Raw genomic sequence first — 24,745 nt, 5'->3', positions numbered from 1 at the left:
ATTGTAAAGAAATACAAACTTCTGCATCCTTCTTGGGCTGCTGACTTCTGTTGGAACCTGATTGGAACATATTGGCCATGTTAAACAAGTGTGTGTCGCACTGATCAGAGACGTACTGGGATCAACTGAAGCCTTTAATAGCTGGAAGCCCGGACCGGCTCAGAGCTCAGAGCTCTACTTGGCTGTGTTTCATCATGATGTCGGTGACACCTGCTGACCAGAGGCACCAACTGACAACAACGAGGCTTTTAAAATCTCTTTATGCTTTTAAAACACTCCTCCTCCTCTTTTAAGAGTTATTTTGAATGATTCTCATCTTTTGAATCAACAAATTCATGGATGGGTCTAAAATCTCCCCATAACTGCTTTGTAAAAGATTGTATCTTTCCTTTGTTTCTTTAAGGTTTAAGGTTATGAATTCTCTTCTCTACATTTTCTCCACGATCACGAAATTCACACCTTCCTGTATCATGTCCTCTTATTTGAAATAACGTACTGTTTAATCCTGAATGATCAGAACGTAGCCTGATCTGTGGCAAAGTGTGACACTTTCTGATCTTGTGTCATTTTTTTATTATGATCCAAATGTCTTCGCCCTCTGCATTCTTAAACACAGGATGCATTTCTGTATTTACCAGTGGTAAATGGTGGAAATACAGCCGGTTGGGTTTGGAAGGAAACCTTTTCTGACTTACAGTTCTAAAAGTGATCGAGCCTCTCTGGAAAACGACACCAAATATTGTACTATATGACTATCATATATCACACATAAAGAGTGTGCTTATTATCTATCTGTCCGTCCACAACCCTTTAATCTCCTCACCAAGAAAAAAGTGATGGAAAAATGTATTCTTTATGTATTCTATTTCCTTGGGGCACTAATCACAAAAATCAATGTTTTTTTAAGAACAGACCCCACATTTTTTGAAATATTGGCCTCTACCAAACGGTTGAGATGTCGTAAGTAAAACATGTTTTCAATAAGATATAGTGAGTCAAAATGTGCTCTACCATATGGTTGAGCTGAAGGTTAAAGGGATAAGAGTGAGCAATGACAGATAAGCAATAGATAAAATAATGGATGTCAGTGAGTTTCATTACTGAGGAAATGAAACTCTCTCCTGCTGAATCACTGACGTGTCAAAGGTCTAACAAGGCTCCACCTCTAAGGCTACTCATATATAAGACATTCAAGGGAAGGGACATTTTGTTTTTCAAAGCAGAGACGAACAAAGATTTACTGTAGGCCACCTTCAGACCAAACTGGCGACCTCTGTGCCAAAAAGACAGCTTCTGGAAGGGAAATAGGACCACGACGCTGCATGCTGAGTGTGAGTTTTATGAAAATAATACAGATAAAATGAAAATAAATTGAAAGTAACTTGAGGGAGGCCATGGCTGATTAATGTCTGTGCTTTCTACCTCTTTTTTCAACTTCACTCAGAGAGAAAATGACTTCCTGGTCAGAGGAGGATCTCTCCTGCCCTATCTGCCACGACATCTTCACAGAGCCTGTTGTCCTGTCATGTAGCCACAGCTTCTGTAAAGCCTGTCTGCACACATGGTGGACGGCAAAACAAATCCGAGAGTGTCCGATCTGTAAGAGATCGTCAAAGAAACAACCACCCGTTAGTTTGGTGATAAGGAACCTGTGTGAGACCTTCTTACTGAAGAACAATCAGAGAGCTTCCAACGATCTCTGCAGTCTGCACTTTGAGAAACTCAAATTCTTCTGTCTGGATCATCAGCAGCCAGTTTGTGTCGTCTGTCGAGTGTCAAAAACACACAATAAACACGTATTCAGACCGATTGATGAAGCTGCACTGGATCTTAGAGAGGAGCTCCAGAAGTCCCTGAAGCCCCTACAAGACAAACTGAAGCTCTTTGAACAAGTTAAAGGAAACTGTGACCAAACAGCAGAACACATTAAGGTCCAGGCCCAGAACACAGAGAGGCTGATTAAGGAGCAGTTTAAGAAGCTTCGTCACTTCCTACAAGAGGAAGAGGAGGCCAGGATCTCTGCTCTGAGGGAGGAAGAGGAGCAGAAGAGTCAGGTGATGAAGGAGAAGACTGAGGCTCTGAGCAGAGACACAGCAGCTCTTTCAGACACCATCAGAGCCACAGAGGAGGAGCTGAGAGCTGAAGACGTCTCATTCCTGCTCAACTACAAGGCTGCAGTGGAAAGAATCCAGCAGCGCCCCCTGCTGGAGGATCCACAGCTGCTCTCAGGAGCTCTGATAGACGTGGCCAAACACCTGGGCAACCTGAGCTTCAACATCTGGAACAAGATGAGGGAGGTGGTCTCCTACACTCCTGTGATTCTGGATCCAACCTCTGCCAACCAGGAACTCCTCCTGTCTGATGATCTGACCAGCGTGAGACGTGGAGAGAAACAGCAGGTTCCTGAAAACCCAGAGAGGTTTGACACCTTTCACTCTGTTCTGGGCTCGCAGGGCTTCGATTCAGGGACTCACAGCTGGGATGTTAAAGTTGGAGACAGTGCGAACTGGGTAGTGGGTGTGTTAGCAGAGTCAGTCCACAGAAAGAGAAACAAAACATCTGGATTGTGGAGAGTAAGGTTCTTCAGTGAGAAATACACAGCGTTCTCCCCATTTCAGCCCTCCTCTGTCGTCCCTGTGAAGAAGCTCCAGAGGATCAGGGCTCATCTGGACTGGGACGCAGGAGAACTGACATTCTCCGACCCTGATACTAACACACACATACACACCTTCACACACACTTTCACTGAGAGGCTTTTTCCGTATATTAATAATGGAGATAAACTTCCACTTGAAATATTACCAGTGAATGGCTGTGCAGTAGTTAAAGAGTTAAGCTCAGAAATAAAGCAGGGATCGTAGAATATGAGGCAAGAAAATTAGCATCACTCTTAACCTTTCTCTTAAAACCACTGAAATTACTTTTCTGTCACGTTTGCTTTGTTTCTTACTATACTTTTCATTTAAATTCTGTTTTATGAACTGATTCCTGTCGTCTGTCTGAGAAGGGGTAGGGAAGTCACAAAGGTAAACAAGAAAACACACTAAAGGCAAATAAAATAAAGTCAGCAAAGACAATTACATATGAAAGAAAATATGTCAAAGTAGAATCTCTGTACTGTAATGTTTTGTTTGTTGCTCCATCCTTCAAAGTCCAATTGAAATTGAAATTTGAATTTATTTTGGCAAAGAAATCCACACATAAATGTTTGGTGTCTGTTCTTATGTTATTTTGCATTTTATGTCATAGTGACTGAAGCTACCGTCAATCAAATAACGCTGTAGCAGTCTGCATGTAACATACAAGATTTAACATCAAAAATACACAGCGCTGGGGTTGGATATCACTTCTGGTTGAAAGTGAAAAAAAAAAAAAAATCATGGGAGCTTTTCATTTGTGAACTTTTTTCAAAGTGGGATATTTTACATACACAAGAGGCTCATCAAACACCACCAACATGCTGCTGGAAGCCAACGGATTTAAGCGTTCTAGTATCTCTACATCTTCCTGCGTGGTAACAGGTTTTCATATTGTATGAAAATACAATAAAAGAGAAAAGGAAGTGGTCCTGCCTCACCGGTCTCCCTGTAAATCACAGGAAAATGTTGAAAATTAACATGTTAACATACTTTTAACATCTTAAGACTGTAGAAGATTGTGATTGTGATTTTTTGAAATTTAGAAAGACCATGCACAATAACAAGCACAAGAAACTACTAATTTTACACCTACAAAAGTCTACGTTTTTTACATTCTATGTGTTTTATGTCACGGTCAGAGAAAAACACAACAAAACATGTTTGCTGAAAAAATGGCCTTTTAATAGAAACCCATAAACATGGAAAATATAGAATGAATGTCAATACAGGTGGAAAGTTATTTTGATGCATACATTACCCCATTCATACACACGAGCTATGTTAAAAAAAAAAAGATTCTTTACAGTGTATCAAAAGAGACATTCAGATGGAGGCGTTTTCATTCGTTTTCATGTCATTAGAGTGTCTGAAGGCACTGCTGGCTCCTGTGGACCACAGCTCACTACCAGCATTCAGGCATTAGGCGCCAACAACCCAGGCAAGATAAAGGCTAAACTGTAATAACCCTTCGATTAAAACACTTAAAATAATGCATATGTAGTGAAAAGTTCATATGAAAACTGAGTTTATTTTGAACTCAAAAACTACAACTCTGTGGGTAGCTGAACTTGAGGCGATTAGCCAAACAATTAATTCCTCAATTAATCAATTGACAAACATTAATAGGCACCGATTTTAAAAACCGATTGGTCGTTTAAGTAACTGTAGCACGGTCACATAACAGCCTCTCAAATCAACTTTTTGTTGATAATAACCAACAATGGTTATTATAAATCAAGATTATACAGGAGAAAAATAATGGTATATTACAGTTGAAGTCAACATGATTTCAATTTACACTGCATTAGTCTTCTCATATGACTTCAACCAAAACACAGAAGAGACCATTCCCTGTCGTGATTACCAGCTACAGAAGTGGTAGGTTCATATGGAAACAACATTCATTGGCAATATTACACCAATGCAAATAGGGCTTAAAACCAGTGCTGGTTGTCTGTCATTCATTCAGTGTTAAGTTACTGCTCACAGTGAAATCAAACTCTGACGTTACAATGGCAGCAAATTAAACATCTTCAAAGACAGGAATCATAGAAAAAATATATATATACACCTTTCTCTTTTGTTTAGTTAAGTAGAAAAAGTTTGCATAATCATCAGATTTACAAAGATACCAGGTAAGGTACAGTAGCACCAGCAAACCCATAAAATGATAAACAAACATACACAGAAAATGATATAAAGAAAGAAGCAGGGATTCATTTTCAACCCGTTTGTGTTGTGGAAACAGCAAACATGACAGTGTAGTGTTGCAAAATCCCAGTAAAAAAAAGTAATCTCTAACTGGTGATGGCGACCAGGAAGTTACTGTAGTGACCACGTCTGAGTGATGAGAAACTGAACCAGAACTGCTCTTTCCCTTCTGCCTCCCCTCTCCACGCCCACTTCTCTCATCTCGTTTCTATCGAACTCTCTCTGCCTCTCGAGTTCCTCTTTCCATCCTTTTCAGATCTCCAACTCTGTTTGCACGGGCCCTCATTGACTCATTAAGTCTGAAAATGGGTGACAGTCGAGTCTGCAACATGATTTGGACCAGTAGAGTAATCATTTGACCACCAGAGGGCACTGATGAAAAATGGTTTCTAAGTAGACAACACATGAGGTGATGATGAAGTCTTACAGATACACTTCCACCTGGTAAATTTGTAGCTTTATACTTTGATAGTGACCTCTATGTCTATAACTGTCTGCATTTCTCAAGCTGCTTTTAGCCTTCAAGATTAGGTCTGGAGGCTTTTTAGATCAACCAGATCTACAGTAGATTTAATAAAGGTATCAGAAACACCCAAACTAGTCAAAGTCCAGTCATGGAGCCCGCTTGTTGTCTGTGTCGCACCCCAATATTTGATTTACTTAGTCTGTGCTTTCTGGGAAATGTGACCTGTGCCTTTTGTTTGCAGCATTTCCTGTTTTATCTCAATCCAGAAGCTCTGATCAGATCAAAGTCAGTCACTTTGCTTCAGTCCACTCAGCCTTCCTGTGCCAGGATACGTGCTACGAATCCACAACACAAACCTCTGCTCGTGTCTGGTTGGTCACCTGTCTGTCCACCCATCTGTCCGTTAGTCTGTCCATGGCCAGGTCCCCCGCTCCTCCTGCCCCTCCCTCCTTCTGTCTCTTGGCGAGGTCGCTAGCGATAGCCAGCGCTCCTCCTTTCAGGAACCTGACAAAGTTCTCGCCAACCAGCGGCCCCATGGCGTACATGCCCGGCCCTTCTGCCGCAACCACGCTGTTCGTGAATGGGTCCACCTCGATTGGGTTTCTGCGACACGTGATTGGGTCATTGGGGTTGATGCCAAGTGGGCGCCCATTGTCCTCCAGGAAGGAGAGGTTGGGATGGGCGCCAATCAGAACCAGCGCCTTGGAGACCTGGACCACCGTCCGCTGACCGGAGTCTGACTCCAGGACGCACTTGTGATCGGGTCGGAACGCCACCACCCTGTGGCGTGGGAAACTCAGGTAACCCGGGTAGCAGGAGGGGCATGAGGAGGTAGTGGAGGAGGATTGAGAGAGGGAAGGAGGAGAGGAAGGGGTGGAGTGGTCATGGTGGTTCTGGGCGTGGTGCTGTGGTGGTGGGCTTGGCTGGTACTGCTGCCGAGTCATCATCTGGTGAACCTGGAGGTCGAAGGACAGGGACGGTTAGATGCAACACAAGTACTAAACCCTTAAATTATTATTATTATTATTAGTATTATCATCATTATCATTATCATCATTATTATTATTATCATTATCATCATTATTATCATTATCGTTATTATTATTATTATTATTGCAAATATGGAATATTTGATTCATAAAATGTCTTTATTTTGGTCAGGAAATGTAAATATTTAAATGAAGCTATCGAATGCTGCAACATTATCAGCCATCAGCAGCTTCAGGTATCAAAGTCGTCACCTTGTGGTACTCCGGGTAGAGCAGTTTGGGCAGCTGGTTGAAGATGAGGCCGGGGTCGGTGACGGAGCGTCTGAAGGCATGGTAGACGGGGGTACTGAGATGGTGGGCGGCCAGCACTGCATCTGCTGCTGTAAGGCCCGCCCCCACCACCAGCACCGGGTCTGACGATTGGTCGAGCTCCCCGCGAGAGATGGCTGCCTCCAGCTCCCAGAAAGAGTGGCAGACGAAGGGCAGGGACTCTCCCTCCACGCCGAGCCTCGCCGGGATGTCGTGGGTCCCCGTCGCCAAAACCACATTGTGGGCCAGCAGGGAGAAAGGCACCTCCTCGGTAACAGAAGAACCATCTAGCCGGAGGAGGAAGAGGAAGGTGGGTGAAGGTTAATATGTGGCACTGTCTGTCATTTTGAAACGACACTAATCAGGAGTGTTTCCATTTGCTGTACCTCCTAGCTCCTCTCCCTCTCTGTGCTGCAGTCCTGTCACTCGCCAGCAGGGCGACCCCTCCTGGTTGCCAGGCTGTCTGGTTACCGAGGTGACGGTGGTTCCACAGGCGAAGCTCTGCTCCAGGGACATCTGGGAAACGTAGTGTTGGTAGTAGGAGGCTATCTCTGCTGGTGTGGCACGGTCATTTCGTACATTTCTGGAATAAAAACAAACACGAGTACTTTTAAATACAAAATACATACACCGATACGTTTAAACACGACATAGGACCGTTTTTTAAATATATTATCAAGGCTGAGAAGCTAAGAAATCCATTTAAAAAAGGCATTAACTGAAATTTGTATGCCATTTTATTAATCAAACATATGTAAGAATTAAAAATAACAAGGTGTGTCGAACCACTGTTAGTCAAAGAGCTAAACCGGAAGCTGAGTATGAAATAGTGTATATAGTGTAAAGGTCAAATCCAAATCAGGTGTTGGCAAATGGTCATTTTATGTAAATTCAGTGGGGTTCAGCCGGGCTGGAGTCATTTGAAAAACAAACTGAAAAGAGAGTAACACACACGCACACTGTTTGCTCTGAGGGTCATATGTCTTTATACAGCACTGATGACTGTAATGTTTTCTCTGTGGCTGCAAAGTGACTTTAACAAGAGCCCAGTCAGCTACATTAGGACTCACAGGTAACATGTCTGCTGTGTTAATAATCTATAGGTATATTGGGTAAAAATACAACAATAAAACTTCAGTTGGAAATTTCCTTTCAAGCCTGTTGCCTTTCAAGCCTGTTGCCTACCAAGGAGAGCCAAAGACTGTCCGTCAGTAGCAGCTGTCACTTAAGAAGCAGCTTTTTGTTCAGGTTTTCAACTAGCTGAAGAGTTTTTTTAAATGGAGTGGACGGTAGAGCTGTATTACAGAGTTCAGTAGGTCACAGTAACGTCCATGTGGATCTGTCATGTTGTTCAGTGAGACAGAGCGTTACTTAGTGTAGATAGCCGTCTGGTTTCTGGACCAGGACCAGGAAATGTATCACTACTTGTCCTACATTGTATAAACCCTGTTGTGTATTTAACTGACAAAAAGTGGTTATGCAAGTCACATGTTTGTTTGATGGTTTCACTGTGGACAGACCTGCGTTTTTCTCTCATCCAGTCCTTTAGTTTGAGTCCAGGGAGCTCCATCCAGTTAGCCAGGCTCAGCGTTAGCATGGAGCCCTCCATAGCCTGGGAACGGCACACACAACATTAAAATCACTCAGCTGTGTCACCGTGTGCAAATAAGCAGCTGATGAGGGGAAACTAAACTTGTTTGCACAGATTAGCATGATGCCTGCTGAGTAAATTTGTTTTCATATTCATGGACAAAGATAAAGACCCTGTTGTGTAACATGCTTTGGCATGTCAAGGAATCTTAGGAAAGATAAATGTAATACTTTAAAGATATTTCTGCCCATTGAAATAAAACTCAGTGGATCAAATAATCCTCTTCTGTCAGCCATTATTGGTAATATAACCATTTAAAAAAAGAGTTATTCTAATATTAGTGCTATTAGACCAGACCATCCCCTCATCCCTGCAGCTTTTAAACTCACAGTAAACCACACTGCTTTCACTAAAACTAAGTCTAGTGAATTAGTAACAGTCTGATATAACCTGCAGATAATCAGAGGGATAATTCTAGCTACGTACATGCCAGGCTCCCCCAGGCGGACCCTTCCCCAGCACCAGGTGAGGGACGGCACGCTCCGGCTCGTATCGCCACTCCAGCGGAGAGGTGTGGTCCAATCCGAAGTCACTGTCAGGGAGCAGCAGCGAATCAAAGAGCACGGCCACGGGGTTGGACGACCGTCCCTCCAACCCCTCGCACAGGTACTCCAGATCCTGGAGAGAGAGAGGACGAGAGACCCTGTGTGATCCTACTGTTAAAAAAAAAACTTTATTTTCAATTCTCAGACTCATGCATGTGCTACCTGCTCCAGCAGCGACAGGTGAGGCTGCTCTTCCAGCTTGCTGTGCAGCAGGGGGTTGGGGTGCGATGCCTCAGGCGACAGGTAGGGGGTGTAACCTGACAAGAGGTATGACAGACAGATCCCTGATGGGCCGTTACCTGAGAAACAGAGAGAGAGACAGGGGGGAGAGGTGAGCTTCGGTGGGACTGTCGGGTTTGTTGTGGCTAAGCAATGTGATTGGTTTCCAGTTACGCAGACAATCCACACGGTGCTCTGGTGGCCGTTATTGTGTGAGCGCTGCATGTCGGCACTCTGCTGCTACTCTTGCAGCCAGGAAACATGTCGTGTGACTGCAGCACAGCTTATGAATATTTAACTAAAATGAATCAGCGGTCAAAAACACAAACAGCGACGGCTAATAAAATAGACGTCGTCACTGCACAGTCCCTGAATGGCTCCAACATGAGAGTCAGTGGGGCTGCAGCATGAATCAGCAAGTTTGAATGCTGCATATCAGCCTGTGCAATAAGCCAATGACTCATCAAGAGCACACACACACACACACACACACACACACACACACACACACACACACACACACACACACACACACACACACACACACACACACACACACACACACACACACACACACACACACACACACACACACACACACACACACACACACACACACACACACACACACACACACACACACACACACACACACAGAAGAGGCAGTAAAACTCTTACTTGCTCATGATGATTAACTTACTTAAAAAAGGGAATGTGTGACCTCACAGATAAAAGTAACCTAACTTTCTGTCTTTTAAAGGGACATTCAGCCTTTCCTTGCAGGCTAACACTGTTACCCCGAACTTTGCCGGTGAGCCTTTAATCTGGGCGAAGCAAGAATGATCGGTCATAGGATAATGTTTAGTAGATAGTAGCGTCTTCATCTTCTTTCTTCTGGTGAACTTCTTTTAAGCCTAACAAACATTTTGACCTACTTTTGTGCAGCACTGCCTCTACCTCTTCCTGCTGTGGCGTCATTTGTTTTGGCAGATCACTTTGACATTTGGTGCGAGTGAGGCTTATTAGAAATAAATAAATAAATAAAAATGTTTTTGTATTTTCAATACTTGTCTTGCGACCAGTGGTTCTTGATTCGTTTAATCCGTCGCAGTGACCAACATGTCTGCTTTATCAGATTTGTGTCAGTGTGAGCGAACAAATCTGTTGTTTACTGGTGTGTTCAGGGGCTTGTGAAAAAGGAAGGAAGGAAGAGGGTCAAGTAGTCTTGTTCTGTTTCATAATCAGCTACACATAATGTAAGCCACACATCAACCGCCAAAGCAAACTGAGCTGCTACTCCTTTGAGGTTTTCTGCTGCTTAATTGAAACGGCAATTATGCATATGTGCTGGTGACATCTGTGTGTGTGTGTGTGTGTGTGTGTGTGTGTTCGTTCTTACCGATTATCACCACAGGCAAAATCTCTCCAGGGAGAATTTCTTTATCATGAAGATCCATGTTGACTGAGGACAGAAAAACATCATACTCATTATTACTATCATTTCTCTTATCACCACTATTATCTAAGGTTGGGAAAGTAGAGTAAGGGTGAATTAGTTAATCATTGACAAGTCCAGTCCGCGGTCACAATGGTCACTCAGTACATTTCCACTAACACACACACACACACACAGTCATGTTTCCATCACTTCAGAGGACATAACGTAGACTTGCATTAAATCATTGGCCCAATTCTTTACCCAAACCTTATGCAGAACCACTTCTTCCTGCCCCAGCTAACTGCTCTCACTAGTATGGTGTGTGTGTGCCTGACAGCGACTTAAGTCATATCCACACACGCACACACGCACGCTTCCCCTGTCTGACTTCATAATTTAACACTGCAACACGATCTTGTGTAAACAAAGATAGATATGGCAGTGTCTCACACACTTGATACTACATATGAAATGTGTGTGTGTGAAGGAAATGAAAGTGGGAATACACACAACTATTGATTGTCCAGAATCTACAGATCTAAATATATATTCTCTGAAATGTTTGAAAATGTAAAACAATTGTAAATATGAATATTATATTATTATATATTATATTTCACCACAACATGCATGTGTGCAAACAAGCACGCCTCCTCTTCTGAGGTTGAATTTCACTACATTTCAAAAGGTGTCTTAACTCTGAAGGCATCGGCAGCAGGGTGAGCCCTTAGGCTTGCTGCTTCCTGTATTTTGAAGCAGAGTAACAGGACTCCTGTGATGACAGAAATGAGCTTGAATGTAATCCTCTGATGTTGACACCTACAGTAGAGCTTGGCCTCGTTTCTTTTCTACAAAAAATGCTGTCATTTACAGGATAAAGGTGCCATGGCAACTGTCACAAAGAGTCACAGACAGTCTTCTCTTTTTGTCACTTTTTGCAATTTTTTAAATCGAACATCACGCTTGAGCGATCCTACAAAAAGACATGGGTAGATATTTTTGATAATAATGCCAGTAAGTACCTGAGTTTTAGGCAAAAACTTACACCATATTTTTAGAATTATAGTAATAAAAGGGTCTGAAATTGGCTGATTTTTAAATGAGTAACAATCTGATTAAAAGTAAACATAATAATGAATCTGCCCAGATGTTTAATGAGACCTCAGGTTATTATAGTCACTGAAATTCTGATACTTAAAAAGCACTGAGGTCCCACATGCACGGCTCCAGGGGCCAGTCGCCCAGGAGAAAATTGGAGTTTGAGTATTCTTGTGCACAAACAGTGGTGCAAGTCAGCTCTTGTAATTTCCATCCAAAGCTCATTGTTCACTCATTGCTCCCTGCACAGGGACAAACGCTCTCTGTCTGCACTCCCACATGTTTAAATCCAGCTGAATGCAACAAGATGTAGGAGGTGTTTGGTGTGGCAGGAGGGTGCAAAAAAAAAAAAAAAAAAAGGGTGAAACTTAATATAGATCATGATGTCAACTGTGATCTCACTCCTTTACACTTGCAGGGGGACGGGCGGGGGCAGTCTGACCAGAGGGCAGTCATGCGTAGCGGCTGGTGTCGGCCGCATTAGCAATTTGCAGAGTCATGCTTATACAGACAGACAGAAATTGAAGCAAGTGGAGGGTGGAACAGTGGAGAGAGAGAGGAGGAGAAAAGAGGAACGAATGAACCTGACTGAGTGAGAGAGGAAAAAAAAAAAAAGAGAGAAGCTGAGAGATAAAAAGGGTTACATAAGGACAGTGCACAGGTTGGCACACAGCCCAGACTGGAGTGGGTTTCAAAGCCAAATGTTTTACTGGACACACACACACACACACACACACACACACACACACACACACACACACACACACACACACACACACACACACACACACACACACACACACACACACACACACACACACACACACACACACACACACACACACACACACACACACACACACACACACACACACACACACACACACACACACACACACAGACACAGACACAGAGTGACTACGTGCAGCCCTAGTAGCCCAGTTTCCTTGTAGAATTGACCTGACAGGATGATTAGTTTTTCTTCGTTTTTTTCCGGAAAATACTGAGTACGTGGGCCAAGAAAAGGTGACTAACTCCTGGCTGAACAGACCATCAGTCAGCAGAGTCGCAGGAGCCCGTCGATCGCTGGCTTCACTCGTTTAAAAGATGTGAAGCAGCACAAACCCTCTGCAATTTCACATTTTCCCCCCTCATTTATCATGAGTGGAAACACACTCTTAAGCGGAGGATTGTGCTTACTGTAAACTCCTGGCTGCAGGAAAAACTACTGACTAACTTCTATTTTTTATGAGCATCAAATCTGGAGAGAATCAGGCTCGCAAATGTTCAACAATCCAGGTAAAAAAAAAAAAGGGACGATCATCGCAAATTACGAAGACTGCAGAAAATCCACAACCTCCACACGGGAAATTGTGACTGTATGTTGGTTAAAGGATGAGTTCACTCAAATAACTTTTCCCAGTCTTTTTTTTTTTTTAATCTCCAACTATCTGTTTGATTTGATACCAGCAGGGGAAATGGGAAAATATGTTCACAAATTTTTCTGTGTTTCTTCAGGAAATTTATGAACAGCTCCAAATACACCCAGTGAATGTACTGTTCCTTTAACATCAACTGTAACGGTGTGATTAAACTGAACTCCTTAGCAGCTTTTAAATCTGATTTCATTGTACTTTATTGTTTTATCATCATTCATTTCTTCCTGTATTTACTTTAGGGTGAGGCTGACTTGTTTAAAGTTTGATACTGACAACCACTCAAATATTTTCTCACCTTAATCAGGTAATACCACATCTAGCTACAAACTAGCAGCCAAACAGATTAAGCTTCTCAGATATGGCGATCCAAAGTTGTTTTCAAACAAGACTGAAAATGACAACCAACCGGTTTTATTTGTTTGCTGCATCAACAAACACAGAAGAAAAAAAAAGATGAGCCAAATGTTATCAGTAATAGTGAAGGGTTATCACTCAACGTGTGCATCACATGCATAACTTGACAACACACCAGAGACAGCAGTCACACAGCACCTCTTTAGTGCGCATGCATGACTGCCCACATGTGCGTGTGTGTGCACCATGCAATCAGAATGTAATGCAATCCTCAATCACTACAACATGTCGGCTTCATTGACCGAGATGGGGGTCATGTTCTAAATTAGCTTGCTCACACTCACATAATCTGCACATTAAAAATAACTTCATTCACAAATCAAACCTCCACCATCAAGACTTTGTAAGCAGATGAGGAACTGTACTAAAGACTTGATTTCACACACACACACACACACACACACACACACACACACACACACACACACACACACACACACACACACACACACACACACACACACACACACACACACACACACACACACACACACACACACACACACACACACACACACACACACACACACACACACACACACACACACACACACACACACACACGCCACTGAAGCCTTCACCTCTGTGACCTTAACCAAACTTCTGTTTTTTTTTAACTTCTCTTTTACTGAAGACCTCAGTTCAAAAAAATCAGTTCAGACAACACTTAAGTCTTATTTTCCTCAATACAACAATGGTTTAATAGAAAGAAAATGTTATAGTCTTTATAGTGGGACCTGATTTAAAATAATGGTGTCTCGGTATCAGTCCTGAAACAATGAGACCTGTTCTATAATTGAAAGATTTCAAACCACACCCAGCCTAAGTGCTCTGTTATTTCATGGTTGTGTGAGTGACACAGTGAGCTTCTTTCCCTCCCAACCTGAAAATAAGATATTGAAAAGGAAACTCCAGCTGTATTTGTCAATGTGACTCTCACAGGAATCCTGTTTATCTGCACAAGCTCTCATCCAGCTGCAGATGTTATTTCAATACGCGGATGTCTCTTTAACGCAAGTCATCGCTTATGTTATGCAACGTCCCCCTGACTTTGTCTCCAACACCGGCAAAGCACTTCAGCAACGCCCCATATGGCACCTGTGCTGACGCCGTCCTGGATCATCCTGCGGCTGGCCCGTTCCATCTGCCATCTGCGCCGCCCAGACGGCTAATGAGATTTTAATTATCTGAGCAGCAAAACGCCTGGAGGCAGCCGACAGCCAGAGAAGAGCCAGAATCTCTCCTTATAAAGTTAACCAAACAAACTGCTCTGTGGTAATAGAAACAGTCACTGATTCCAGATTTTTACATGAGGATTCCCCCCCTCCAAAGACAAAGCCATGGGAGAGAGTGTGTGGGTGGGGGTGGGGTGGGGTGGGGGTGTCACGTGATTTAATAATCACGTGACTCCCTCAGCTTTACCTGTCAGATTTATCTGGCAGACAGGAAATGAAAAGAAAAACAGTTCTGTACTTCATTTTTCAGACTTTCCTTATGGGACACTGAGAAAACCTGTAGTTACTGTGAACCCTTCAGATTAAAACTATACATGCAAGTTAAAATATGATAAAGTTCTTATAATAAATGCCACCAGGACAACATTCAAATGCTACTTACACTTTAATAATGCATTAGAAATAACAAAAAAATAAAGAATAACACTCTGAATGGTTGTGTACTTTTACTTCTGATATTCTGAGTGCAGTTTAAAGCCAAAAAGCCAAAAAAGACTTTCACTTATATAACATCTTAATGTTTATTCCCCCGCTGCACTGAAAGGAAAACATTAGTCCCATCATTAGTCCAGGGAGGAGATATGATCGACTGAGAGTCAGTGGGCGTGCCGGAATGTAACTGAGCGCAACTGAGTGCTGAGCAGCAATGTTCAGATATTTTACTTGAGTACTGTATTTCACCAGCACTTCCCCTCTGCTACATTTACACAGCAGCTTTAGATTATTAACATAAAATAAAAATCAACTAAAAGTACCAGGATGTATTGTTTTAGCTTCAGCTGCCCACAAAGTATTTCAAGTTAGTCCACTTCTACCAGCTGCAACATTAAAAGGGATGAATGCTTCAGTCATGTATTACTGTGTATTATGACTAACAGTCCAACAGAGTTCTAACAGGCCTACTGGCGCTTTTAGTGGAGGTCAGTGGTGTCCAGATATATCACCACTATCTGAACCAGTAAATTGACCAGTAAATCCAGGGAGAGGTCCAACCGGTGTGACAGTGTGTGTGTGTGTGCGCGCGCAGAGACGACCCCCCCCCCCCCCCCGCCCACCCGCCATGTCTCGCATCACGTCAGTGGGCTGAGGGCACAGACCTGCAGCCACCGGTTACCTTTAATGAACACACAGCTACACACAGATGAACCAAGCCACATAACACACCGCTGACTAACGAGCGACAAACCCACACACACACACACACACACACTCCGGCACGCGCTTTCCGCACCGCCTCATGAATGAATCCAAGATGAAGGTAACTCACAGATACGTCGCGCTGAGGAGGGTGTCTGTGTCCTCTCTGTGTCCTCTCTCTCTCTCTGTGTGAATATCAGTCTGCCTGGTTGTCTGAGCTCCTGCTGCTCCTCACTCGCTCATTTCGCAGCTTCGTTCCGAGCTTTTTGTCCGGTTTCTTCGGCACATGTGCGACGCGAGCCAGCAGCTGCCGCTCTGTGTGCACATTCACAGGTTATATACCGCTAAGCAGCGCCCGGCCCGCCGACCAATCAGCGGCCACCATGAGCCCCCATGAGCCCCCCCCCCACCCTGCCTCCGTCACCGCGCAGCCTCGAGGAACAAAGATCGTATACATACGCGAGATGGACGAGGCCGGAGGATGACGTAACGTCGTTTGGTAATTCTAAAAGCGGTGAGTCACTCACATACTGGACAGAAGCACTAAATGTAAATACTTCTACTTTACATGAGTGTTTAGCTTTTCTGTCGTTAGTAGGTTTGCCTGGGGAATAATGTGCTCTGTACTTCACTGCACAGTTCTGACAGCTTATTACTTTGCATATATATGCAGATTAATAATATGAAACATGATTACAAACACATGAATTATTAATTATTATTAATTATGAGTAATAATATTATATTATATACTCATAAGTAATACTATTAAGTAATTTTATGCACTTTATAATTTAAAGTGCATAATAAGTATTTTTACTTTAGTACTTTAAGTATATTTTTACTCCAACAGGCTACTTTTGAACTTTTACTGTGAATACAGGACTTTTGCTTGCAGAGACGCTGCTGAAATGGTACTTTTACTTAAAAGATCAGAGCTTTTGCTCAAAGACAAAAATAGTGAGAGCAAGGCTTGAAGGAGAGTTACATCATTGTGGTTATGATATGAGTAATTAGGCTCAGTGAGCTCATCAGAATGAACAGCTGTAATAATAAACAGATGAAAGCGCGACAGGAAGGGACACAATGTTGAGATTTCAGACAACACTAATAGAAAACAGGCGCAAACTCTTTGCATTTTTTTTCCCTTGACGGTGGTGTTGATGTATGGAAATGTAAACAGAGTGGGAGCTCTTGCTTTTCTCCTCCTCTCTCACAGCCAGCCACACACTGAGGCAGAGCAGTAAGTGAAAAGTGTTTGGTCACTTATACAACAACCTCTCAACACACGTTCCTGGTCTCCATCGGTTGAATCCCAATGACTTTGCTGAGTTCCCGACCTTTGCTCTAGGGCCACCAGCTGGTTGGAGTTGGAGTTTCCAATTATAAAGTGAAATGTCTTGAGATCAGCTGAGTGGTTTTTGCAGTACATTCATGGTTCCCAGATGATGAATCCTGATGGTTAAATGTCTAGTACTGGATGGATTACTGCCCATGGAGGTTCAGTTATCCATGTTCAGATCTTCACTGTTGTGTGTATGCAGAGAGTAGTTATGTTGTATTTTGTCCTTTGAACCCAGTGGAGGACAATTTGGATTCATTTTTGGTGACAACTGTTTTTTTTCTTAACTTTACATTCTGTTTTTCCTTTATTGAATATGATTGTTCTAACAGTTTCACATGACTGACTGACAGCATACCACTGACCACCTGTCACAACCCTGGCTCTCCATGGTTCTGGGTTCTGGCTCTTTCCTTCATGAGGCAACAGGCTGACTGTTCACCGCTGCCTTGCATCTCACTTTGCTTAAGTTGATCATTGGCTGACATCCCCACAGCGAAACATAGCAAGCCGATCCCTCATTAGAATCACAGGCTGTATTGTGAATACGCTCCACCATGATGACAGAGGCACTGCAAGGTTGTGTTATGTTGTCTTAACAAATTCAGAGAATGGAAAGAAAACATCGTCTGTTTTTGACTTTTGACTGGAAATTCAACTCATTTAACTGACTGAAAAAAAAAACTGTCGGTAAGCCGACAATTGCTTGTATTTATAATCAGGAATATCGGTCTAATGATATAAAGAACCCCCCCCCCACCCCATGAACACCTACTAGAGCTCTACATTACACTGGCAGTTATTTTACCTTTAAAGCATTGACGAAAAACATGACCCAGCACCCTCAGGTATGATGTGTGTGTGATAAACAGGGCAGCTGCACACGAACAGTATGAGATGCAGATGATTATATTACATCTGATGAAATGTATCCTGCTGATAGCACACTGGCCTGAAATGACTTTTTCACCTCAGTGTTGAAGGCGTTTGGGGAAGTGTCAGAAGCCTCACATGATCTTTTGTGAATGTGCAGTGCATGAACAGTGCGGCTTATACAGAAACAGGGATGACTCAGCGCCGCAGCTCTAACTTCAGATCCACATAACTAATTCTTCATTTCCAAGGCGTTGTATATGATCTATTAAACCTCATGCAAACATTTGATGTCATGAAAATGAGCCTTCCCATTTAGCTGGATTGCAATGACTTTTGACCCTGTGCAGTGCGATACTGTTATAAATAAATAAACAAACCAAATGAATCTCTATTGTTTTGTGGATTAGGAAACATTACATCATGTTTTTATTTACTTTTGTATTATATTCTTATTGTAAGTCTTTTTATTTGCCTTTATGTGTGCATTAAGGTGTGCTCACAGTTTGGTTTAGATATGTATCAAATACATAAAAACATATGTTGGATCTGTTTCTGTAAAGCACTTTGTAATCTCTGATTTTTAGAAGTGCTATATAAATAAGCACATTTTGACAGTATTGGGTTATCAGAGCAAGAATGCATTAGTTGAACTTAACTGCATCAGTTCTCCAATGTAAATTAACAAAGTAGTTTTGTATTAAAATTGACGAATGATGTTTGAAGTTAAGTTGGAGACTGGAACATATCCTTTCTGGGCGAGGCTTTATGTCTGAAGAGCTTTTACAGTGATGAGCTCTGCTGTGAAACTTGTTCTGCCGTTGTTGCCCCTGCTGGAGTGAAAATCACCACATGACTTTCGAAAAGTCTGCCTTTGGCAAATACTCTGAATACTCTGGGAGGTCACAGAAGCAAAGCATTCAGATCATGGCAAACAATAAATGGGACACATCATCTATCTATCTATCTATCTATCTATCTATCTATCTATATCTAAGTTCACATTGTCATTCACGTTCTCACTTTCTGCTTTTAATGGCCTCATTTTAAATCATTTTAATTATAGCAACCATTACATTCATCTTAAATCCATCCATCTCTCCACTGTGACTTTGGTGATTTAGGAATCGAAGCTTCCCATTTCCTACATTTAACGGCCATGCTTTAAGTCACTCTAGTTACAGCGATCATTTCAGATGAAATAAGATGAAATGTGATCTTTTTCTGTGGTTGCACTCTACTTAGTAATTCCTATGGTGGCCTTGAGGGTCAAAACACAACAACATTTCACAAAACAATGTCTCATTAAACAACATTTCACAAAACACAACATTTCAGATTACCAAAAAAGTGGAACAGCATTTCCTGTTTATTACTGAACAGAAACAAAGCACCTTGGCGACCGTTCAATGTAATTTCCTGATTATATTGTGTCATGCTCTCAGCAGTGTCCTTACACTTACGCAGCTCCGATAAGACGGCCCTTCTGAGGTCTGTTGTTGAAGAGCAGTCGCCTCGTCACCCCCGTCCTAATTCTTTCAAGCGTGGCTTTCAGGATTCCACGTGACATTTTGATGTCATGATATGTTGAGAACAATTACATCAAATGAATGCCCTTTTTTTAAAATACTCCCCTTTGGTTTCAAACTTCTCCTCCATTCTTTCAATTTGAGTTTAAACGCAAAAGAAACAGGAGCTGACATTGAGCTGTCGCCAGTTACTTGAGTTCTGTTCAGTTACAAACTCATCTTTTCTGTAATCTGAAACGTTGTTGGGTTTTCTCAAATGTTTTTAATGCATTTTTGTGGTGGCCCTGTAGGGCGCAGTTCGAGAAAAAAATCACATGTTGACATTAAAATGAATGAACCTAAAATGTGGTTGTTTAAAGTAGGAAGTGAAACGCTTTAATTGCTTCATCACCAAGGTCACAGCAGACCGATGGATGAATGAACACAGAGAGAGACAGCAGAACAAGTTTCACAGCAGACCTGATGATTACAACATACAGACAACTAAAAAGGCTTACAATAAGAATACATAAGGGTTCTGTCCAACCACAAACACAAGTCGCGGCTTTTCCATAAGCTGGTATATCGTTGTGTTTTGTGAAACGCTGTTGTGCTTTGACCCCCAGGGCCACTGAAGATTTTAGAGGAGAAGATTCAGGTATTGAACATTTGTACTTACTGCAAAGACTAGATAACTTGAGGTGTTCAGTGAATGACAACAAATCCGTATCAACAAACCAGAGAAGTCACTGACTGGATCAGCGGCCTATTGCTGAGGAGCTCCTGGTGGTGACTGAGGGCGCCGATGTAAGATCAGCTGTGATTCACAGTAAGTAACTTCCTCATAAAAAGCTAAAGAAGACTAAATATCAATGGAAAAACACAACCCTGAAGTCTAGGGACAGTGTACAGTTAACCAAATGATTAGTCTAACAGCCTAGTCATGGTTTCTGGCATGTTGCCTGGAATGTGTCAGTGTTTTGATTTATACATTAAACTGGTTCCTAACCAGAGGGCACAGAATGCTGAAGCAGAGGCAGAAATCATAATACGAAGATAAGAAGCTCTTTTGGCAACCTGTCCAGGTAATCCTCTGCCTCTCACACTATACAGATACAGAAAATGTCTGTTTAGATTTCAAGTTTCATTTGTTAATTACCTACGTTGCAGTTTTTTAAAGGCTTACTGTAACTAGCACCCGGGTATAAATAACCAGGTGGCAGCTATTTGATTTACACCCAGTCTGGTCACACAGTATAAAGAATGCTAAAGTTCACTGGTTGATGTGGCTGTGGTGGTAGAAGGGTTTGGTTAGAGGGCTTTTGTGTGGTCGATCAAGGTTTGAGCTCCATTTGAAACAAGCTGTTTATTGTTTATTGTTTTAAAAAAAATAAACTTTGCTAACTTATATATTTCAGTTTTCTTTATTATCAGTTTTCAGCCAAAGTTTGGTTAGGTTTAGGCTCCAAAACTACTTAGTTGGGTTTAGGAAAAGATTGAGGTTTGTGTTAAAATAACAAGTTAAATACAAATATAAAAGGCAGTGTACATTAAACACAAAATATATTCTATCCACCTGGGTGTAAATAGCCAATGTGGCAGTGCCAATAGTATCGTTGCATCTGCCAAAAAAACACGCAGTAGTCAAGCCTGTCTCTTACAAAATGCATCTATATTCACCTGGTAATTTGTTCTAGAAAATATGTTTGGAACAAAAATAGTGCTGCTTGAATTGGGTTCACTGAATCCAAGATGTGTTATGTGTTGATGCTACATGGAGGTTGTAGTAAGATGGTTGGGTGGATGGTTGGACATGCAAAGCGAAGGACCAGGGAGATCCTAGTGATAAAGCCTAAAAATAAAGATCCATCTACATAACAGCAACATCCAAAGCTGATTCAGCAATGGATCGAGGCATCTTCAGGCCGACAACGATCATAGAAACCACACAGCAAGACCAAAGGTTTTGATGAGATGGACTTAAGATAAAAGAAAAATGACCTGAGAAAGAAAGAAAGAAAGAAAAACTTTCCAAAGAGGGAGACTCTACATGGTGCCAAGGATGGGAACAGTGGTGGGAGCTCATTGCAGCCTTAAGAAGATAAAATAGTAGAATAGTATCCTGTTGTTGCCTGAACAAAACTATGAAAATGTTAAACTCAAACCAAATGAAGAAGTTGCTAAACTTTTTCTGAAGTTCATCAAAATATAACCTGGACATCATTATGTTTTTCACAAAATGTATTTACTGATGTAGATTTTGTACATATGTATATACATGCATATAAATACATACATTATTTTACATGAAGATCATTTTTAGGCTTCCAGGAGTTCGTCACTACTCTGAAGATGAAATCTTGCCCCTCTGGTACTTTGAACATCGTCTTCTGCATATCTTCTATCCAAAACCTTTTCAACAGCTACATTACACAGCAGCTAGTAGCATCATCCAAGCTAAACAAGGAGTGTTTAGCAGATCTGCAGCCTTTGAATCCTTTGTGATGGATGAATTAGAAATGGCAACATGCATTCACATGCATTCATATTGTTCATGGGAATATTTGGTAATTAACAAAAGGCCTCCAGACAGAGCACTTAATGTGACCAGATCCTACCTAAAGGAAACCCTTCATGTTTCAAATAAACTACTCCAACTGTTTTTGGCGTGAAAGCAAAGAGTCTAAAGATGCCTTTGGGTAACCCAACGCTGGTCTGTGAGTCACATCGTAATCCCGTCCAGGAAGCTTTCCTTTTGTCTGTGTGTGAGCGTTCGAGCGCCAACGTCACCGGGATCTGCTTTCAACAGCAGAGATCACAGGCAGAGGATGAACAGATCAGAGCGAGACAAAAGGGCCTGTGAAGGGTTAAAAGTACACAAAGCATTCCTCCTCGGCTTTTTTTCCAGGAACAGAGAGAACATTTGAACAAGACAGAGACACAGTGAGGTACAGTGGTGGTCAGACACAGAACAGGGTTTTAAACTTCACACAGCCCAAAGAAAACAGGAACGGATGAGATGTGCCGCGTAAGATATTTTACATGAATGTGGCTCTCAAACTGCTCATGAAGGGGACACGCTGTAAGATGCCTGATGCCTTTTAAGAGACTTAAGAGTCAATGATGAACATAACCTTTAAATGATTACTTCCCAGGAGTGTGCTGTATCACTTAATTCCCAGAAGAGCCTGGATTTCTCGCCATTTTCTCTCATCAATAAAGATTTATTTCAAATACACAATTTCCAGATAATTAATCATAAAACTACTGTTAAGTATTTCAAGCACATAGTTTCCCAAACTACAATTTTTCCTAATACCAGTTTCATTGAAGCCTCCTCATCCAAGGCTGTATTTTTAGTAATGTGGACATTAAGTACAATATAAAAAAAACAATGATGTTTGTAGTAAAAGTTCTCACATGCTCACTAAGTGATAATTCTGCTTTGTTTAACCTCATTTTTCATTCATTCATTCATTCATTTTTTTCATAATGTACCTAAAACTGGGCTGAAACATGAGCATTCAGTTCATCGGCTCTTGTTTTTTGAGCCATTTAAGCCTCACAGGTTGCACAATTGCGACTGTGTGTCTTCACAGTGAGGTTGCCAGGTTTGTAGAGAGACCGAAGCCTGTGCTCACCGACTGTATCTGGCAACCCACATTATAGCAAGAGACTCTGTGCAGAAGCATTAGGCTCATCCACACAATGGAGTTCATCAAGAAATAGTTCCAGTATGTAACTCCCTCTAAGACCCCAAATCTTTGTTTACGTCTCTGTTTCTGTACGGATTAAACGAACATAAGATAAGATAAGATAAGATAATCCTTTATTGATCCCCATGGGGGAAATTCAGGTGTTGCAACAGCCAAGACAGGATATATGAATACAAACATACTGCAAAGTGTGAACTGATGAGCATTAGAGGCTGTGGTATATGTATTTCTGAACGTCAGTGATAGCGATCTTCTCATGTGACTCTCAAAATCTCAAACTTCCTTTAAGTTTTATACAATCCTGTTTAAATTCAGTAACCTCACATGTGTCTTTAATGCTGTATCTGTAACCAATGAATGCAATAAAGGCCTTAGGAATGTGTGTGGGAGTCCCTGGACCCTGTTAACCCCCCCCCCCCCCCCGTCTAGCCTCAGTCTGCTTCACTCCTTCCTATGGACTGGTGGGTTGGCTGACAATTGGATTAAAATATTACATAAATAAGATTATGTAATACTTTGTCTTGGTGCACAGAGGCTGACTGATTGGTGGTGACGTAACACTTTCCTGTCAGAGCTGAAACAGCATTATGGTGACAGCTGGGATTATCCGACACAGTCACTTATGCCGTGTTTCCACTGCATGGTACCACTGTTCCGCTCTGTTCCTGTACATTCATGCTTCCCTCTAATCACTGACATGCTGTAACCTACACTGTAGATGTACCGCTAAACTGACAACTTCTCTGCTAACCTTTCTCTCTTTCTCCCACTGTCATTCTCTGGTGCTCATGTGCTCTTACTTGCTCAACCACACACTCGCCACAGACACACACACACACCTTATGCACTGCCCTATTCCTTAAAGTAGCTATGCTACTCTTAATCTTAAAGGCATTTTGAGGGGATTGTGTTCTTGATATGTCTGAAATTTGTCAATTGACCACAGTGTAGTTTTCGTGGTCTGACCCTTTTGTCTTGTGAAAAATGGAGGTGGAGAAAAAGTAAAATTTGTCTTTCTTTTGAATGTGATTGCCAAATACCAGAGGTGTGCGAGTGTGGCTGATGTGTTATGACAAGGACGAGCCAGAATAATCCAGAATCAGATTGTTCATGATTTGTCAGGGGTTTTCAAAGTCAGACTCTGTGGGCCTTACTATCATTATTACTTGCCTTTCTTATGTTTGGTAGATTATTCTCTAGATTTTGTATTCCCAAAAGATTTTCAGAAAATGTAAGAATATTATGATTCTCAGGCACTTTCTGGAGTTTTAAGAAACATCTGTTTTTCCTATGATTTATGGATGTTTATTGAAAAATCATCATATTTTCATAAAGTCACTGAGCTCCTGATGTTTTCAGAACACCAGCATGCTGCTTTCACCTCACACTGCAGTTTTCAGGGGTTCATAACAACCTTTGAATTGTCCAAAGTCAGCGAGCTTGTGCTGCCCTTCATACACATTCCACAGCATAATGTTTGCAACCATTGGTCTGATATCAGAAATAAATGTAGTAA

The 24,745-nt window shown here is 41.9% G+C and overlaps 2 protein-coding genes across 3 annotated transcripts; one reads left to right on the top strand and one right to left on the bottom strand.

Annotated features, from left to right (window-relative positions):
- The first annotated feature begins 1,230 nt into the window (after window positions 1-1,230).
- Window positions 1,231-3,150, top strand: LOC139208270 (nuclear factor 7, brain-like). Of its 2 annotated transcripts, none has more exons than XM_070837903.1 (2): window positions 1,231-1,331; window positions 1,445-3,150. In XM_070837903.1, exon 2 carries the CDS (start codon window positions 1,452-1,454, stop codon window positions 2,859-2,861), a length of 1,410 nt encoding a protein of 469 aa, XP_070694004.1. In that variant the 5' UTR covers window positions 1,231-1,331; window positions 1,445-1,451; the 3' UTR covers window positions 2,862-3,150. The 2 variants fall into 2 exon arrangements, with proteins under 2 accessions (XP_070694004.1, XP_070693996.1); XM_070837895.1 differs by having other exon boundaries at window positions 1,275-1,331; window positions 1,449-3,150.
- Window positions 3,151-3,817: 667 nt separating this feature from the next.
- Window positions 3,818-16,080, bottom strand: osgn1 (oxidative stress induced growth inhibitor 1). The gene is made up of 8 exons (XM_070837882.1): window positions 15,921-16,080; window positions 10,429-10,491; window positions 8,973-9,109; window positions 8,692-8,883; window positions 8,135-8,226; window positions 7,001-7,197; window positions 6,558-6,901; window positions 3,818-6,272 (listed from the first exon to the last, which is right to left on the bottom strand). Exons 2-8 carry the CDS (start codon window positions 10,484-10,486, stop codon window positions 5,652-5,654), a joined length of 1,641 nt encoding a protein of 546 aa, XP_070693983.1. The 5' UTR covers window positions 10,487-10,491; window positions 15,921-16,080; the 3' UTR covers window positions 3,818-5,651.
- Between the last annotated feature and the right edge of the window lie 8,665 nt (window positions 16,081-24,745).

The sequence above is a fragment of the Pempheris klunzingeri genome, chromosome 2 (genome assembly GCF_042242105.1).
Source record: "Pempheris klunzingeri isolate RE-2024b chromosome 2, fPemKlu1.hap1, whole genome shotgun sequence".
In the NCBI taxonomy this organism is placed as follows: domain Eukaryota; kingdom Metazoa; phylum Chordata; class Actinopteri; order Acropomatiformes; family Pempheridae; genus Pempheris; species Pempheris klunzingeri.
This window is presented reverse-complemented; position numbering and strand designations above follow the sequence as displayed.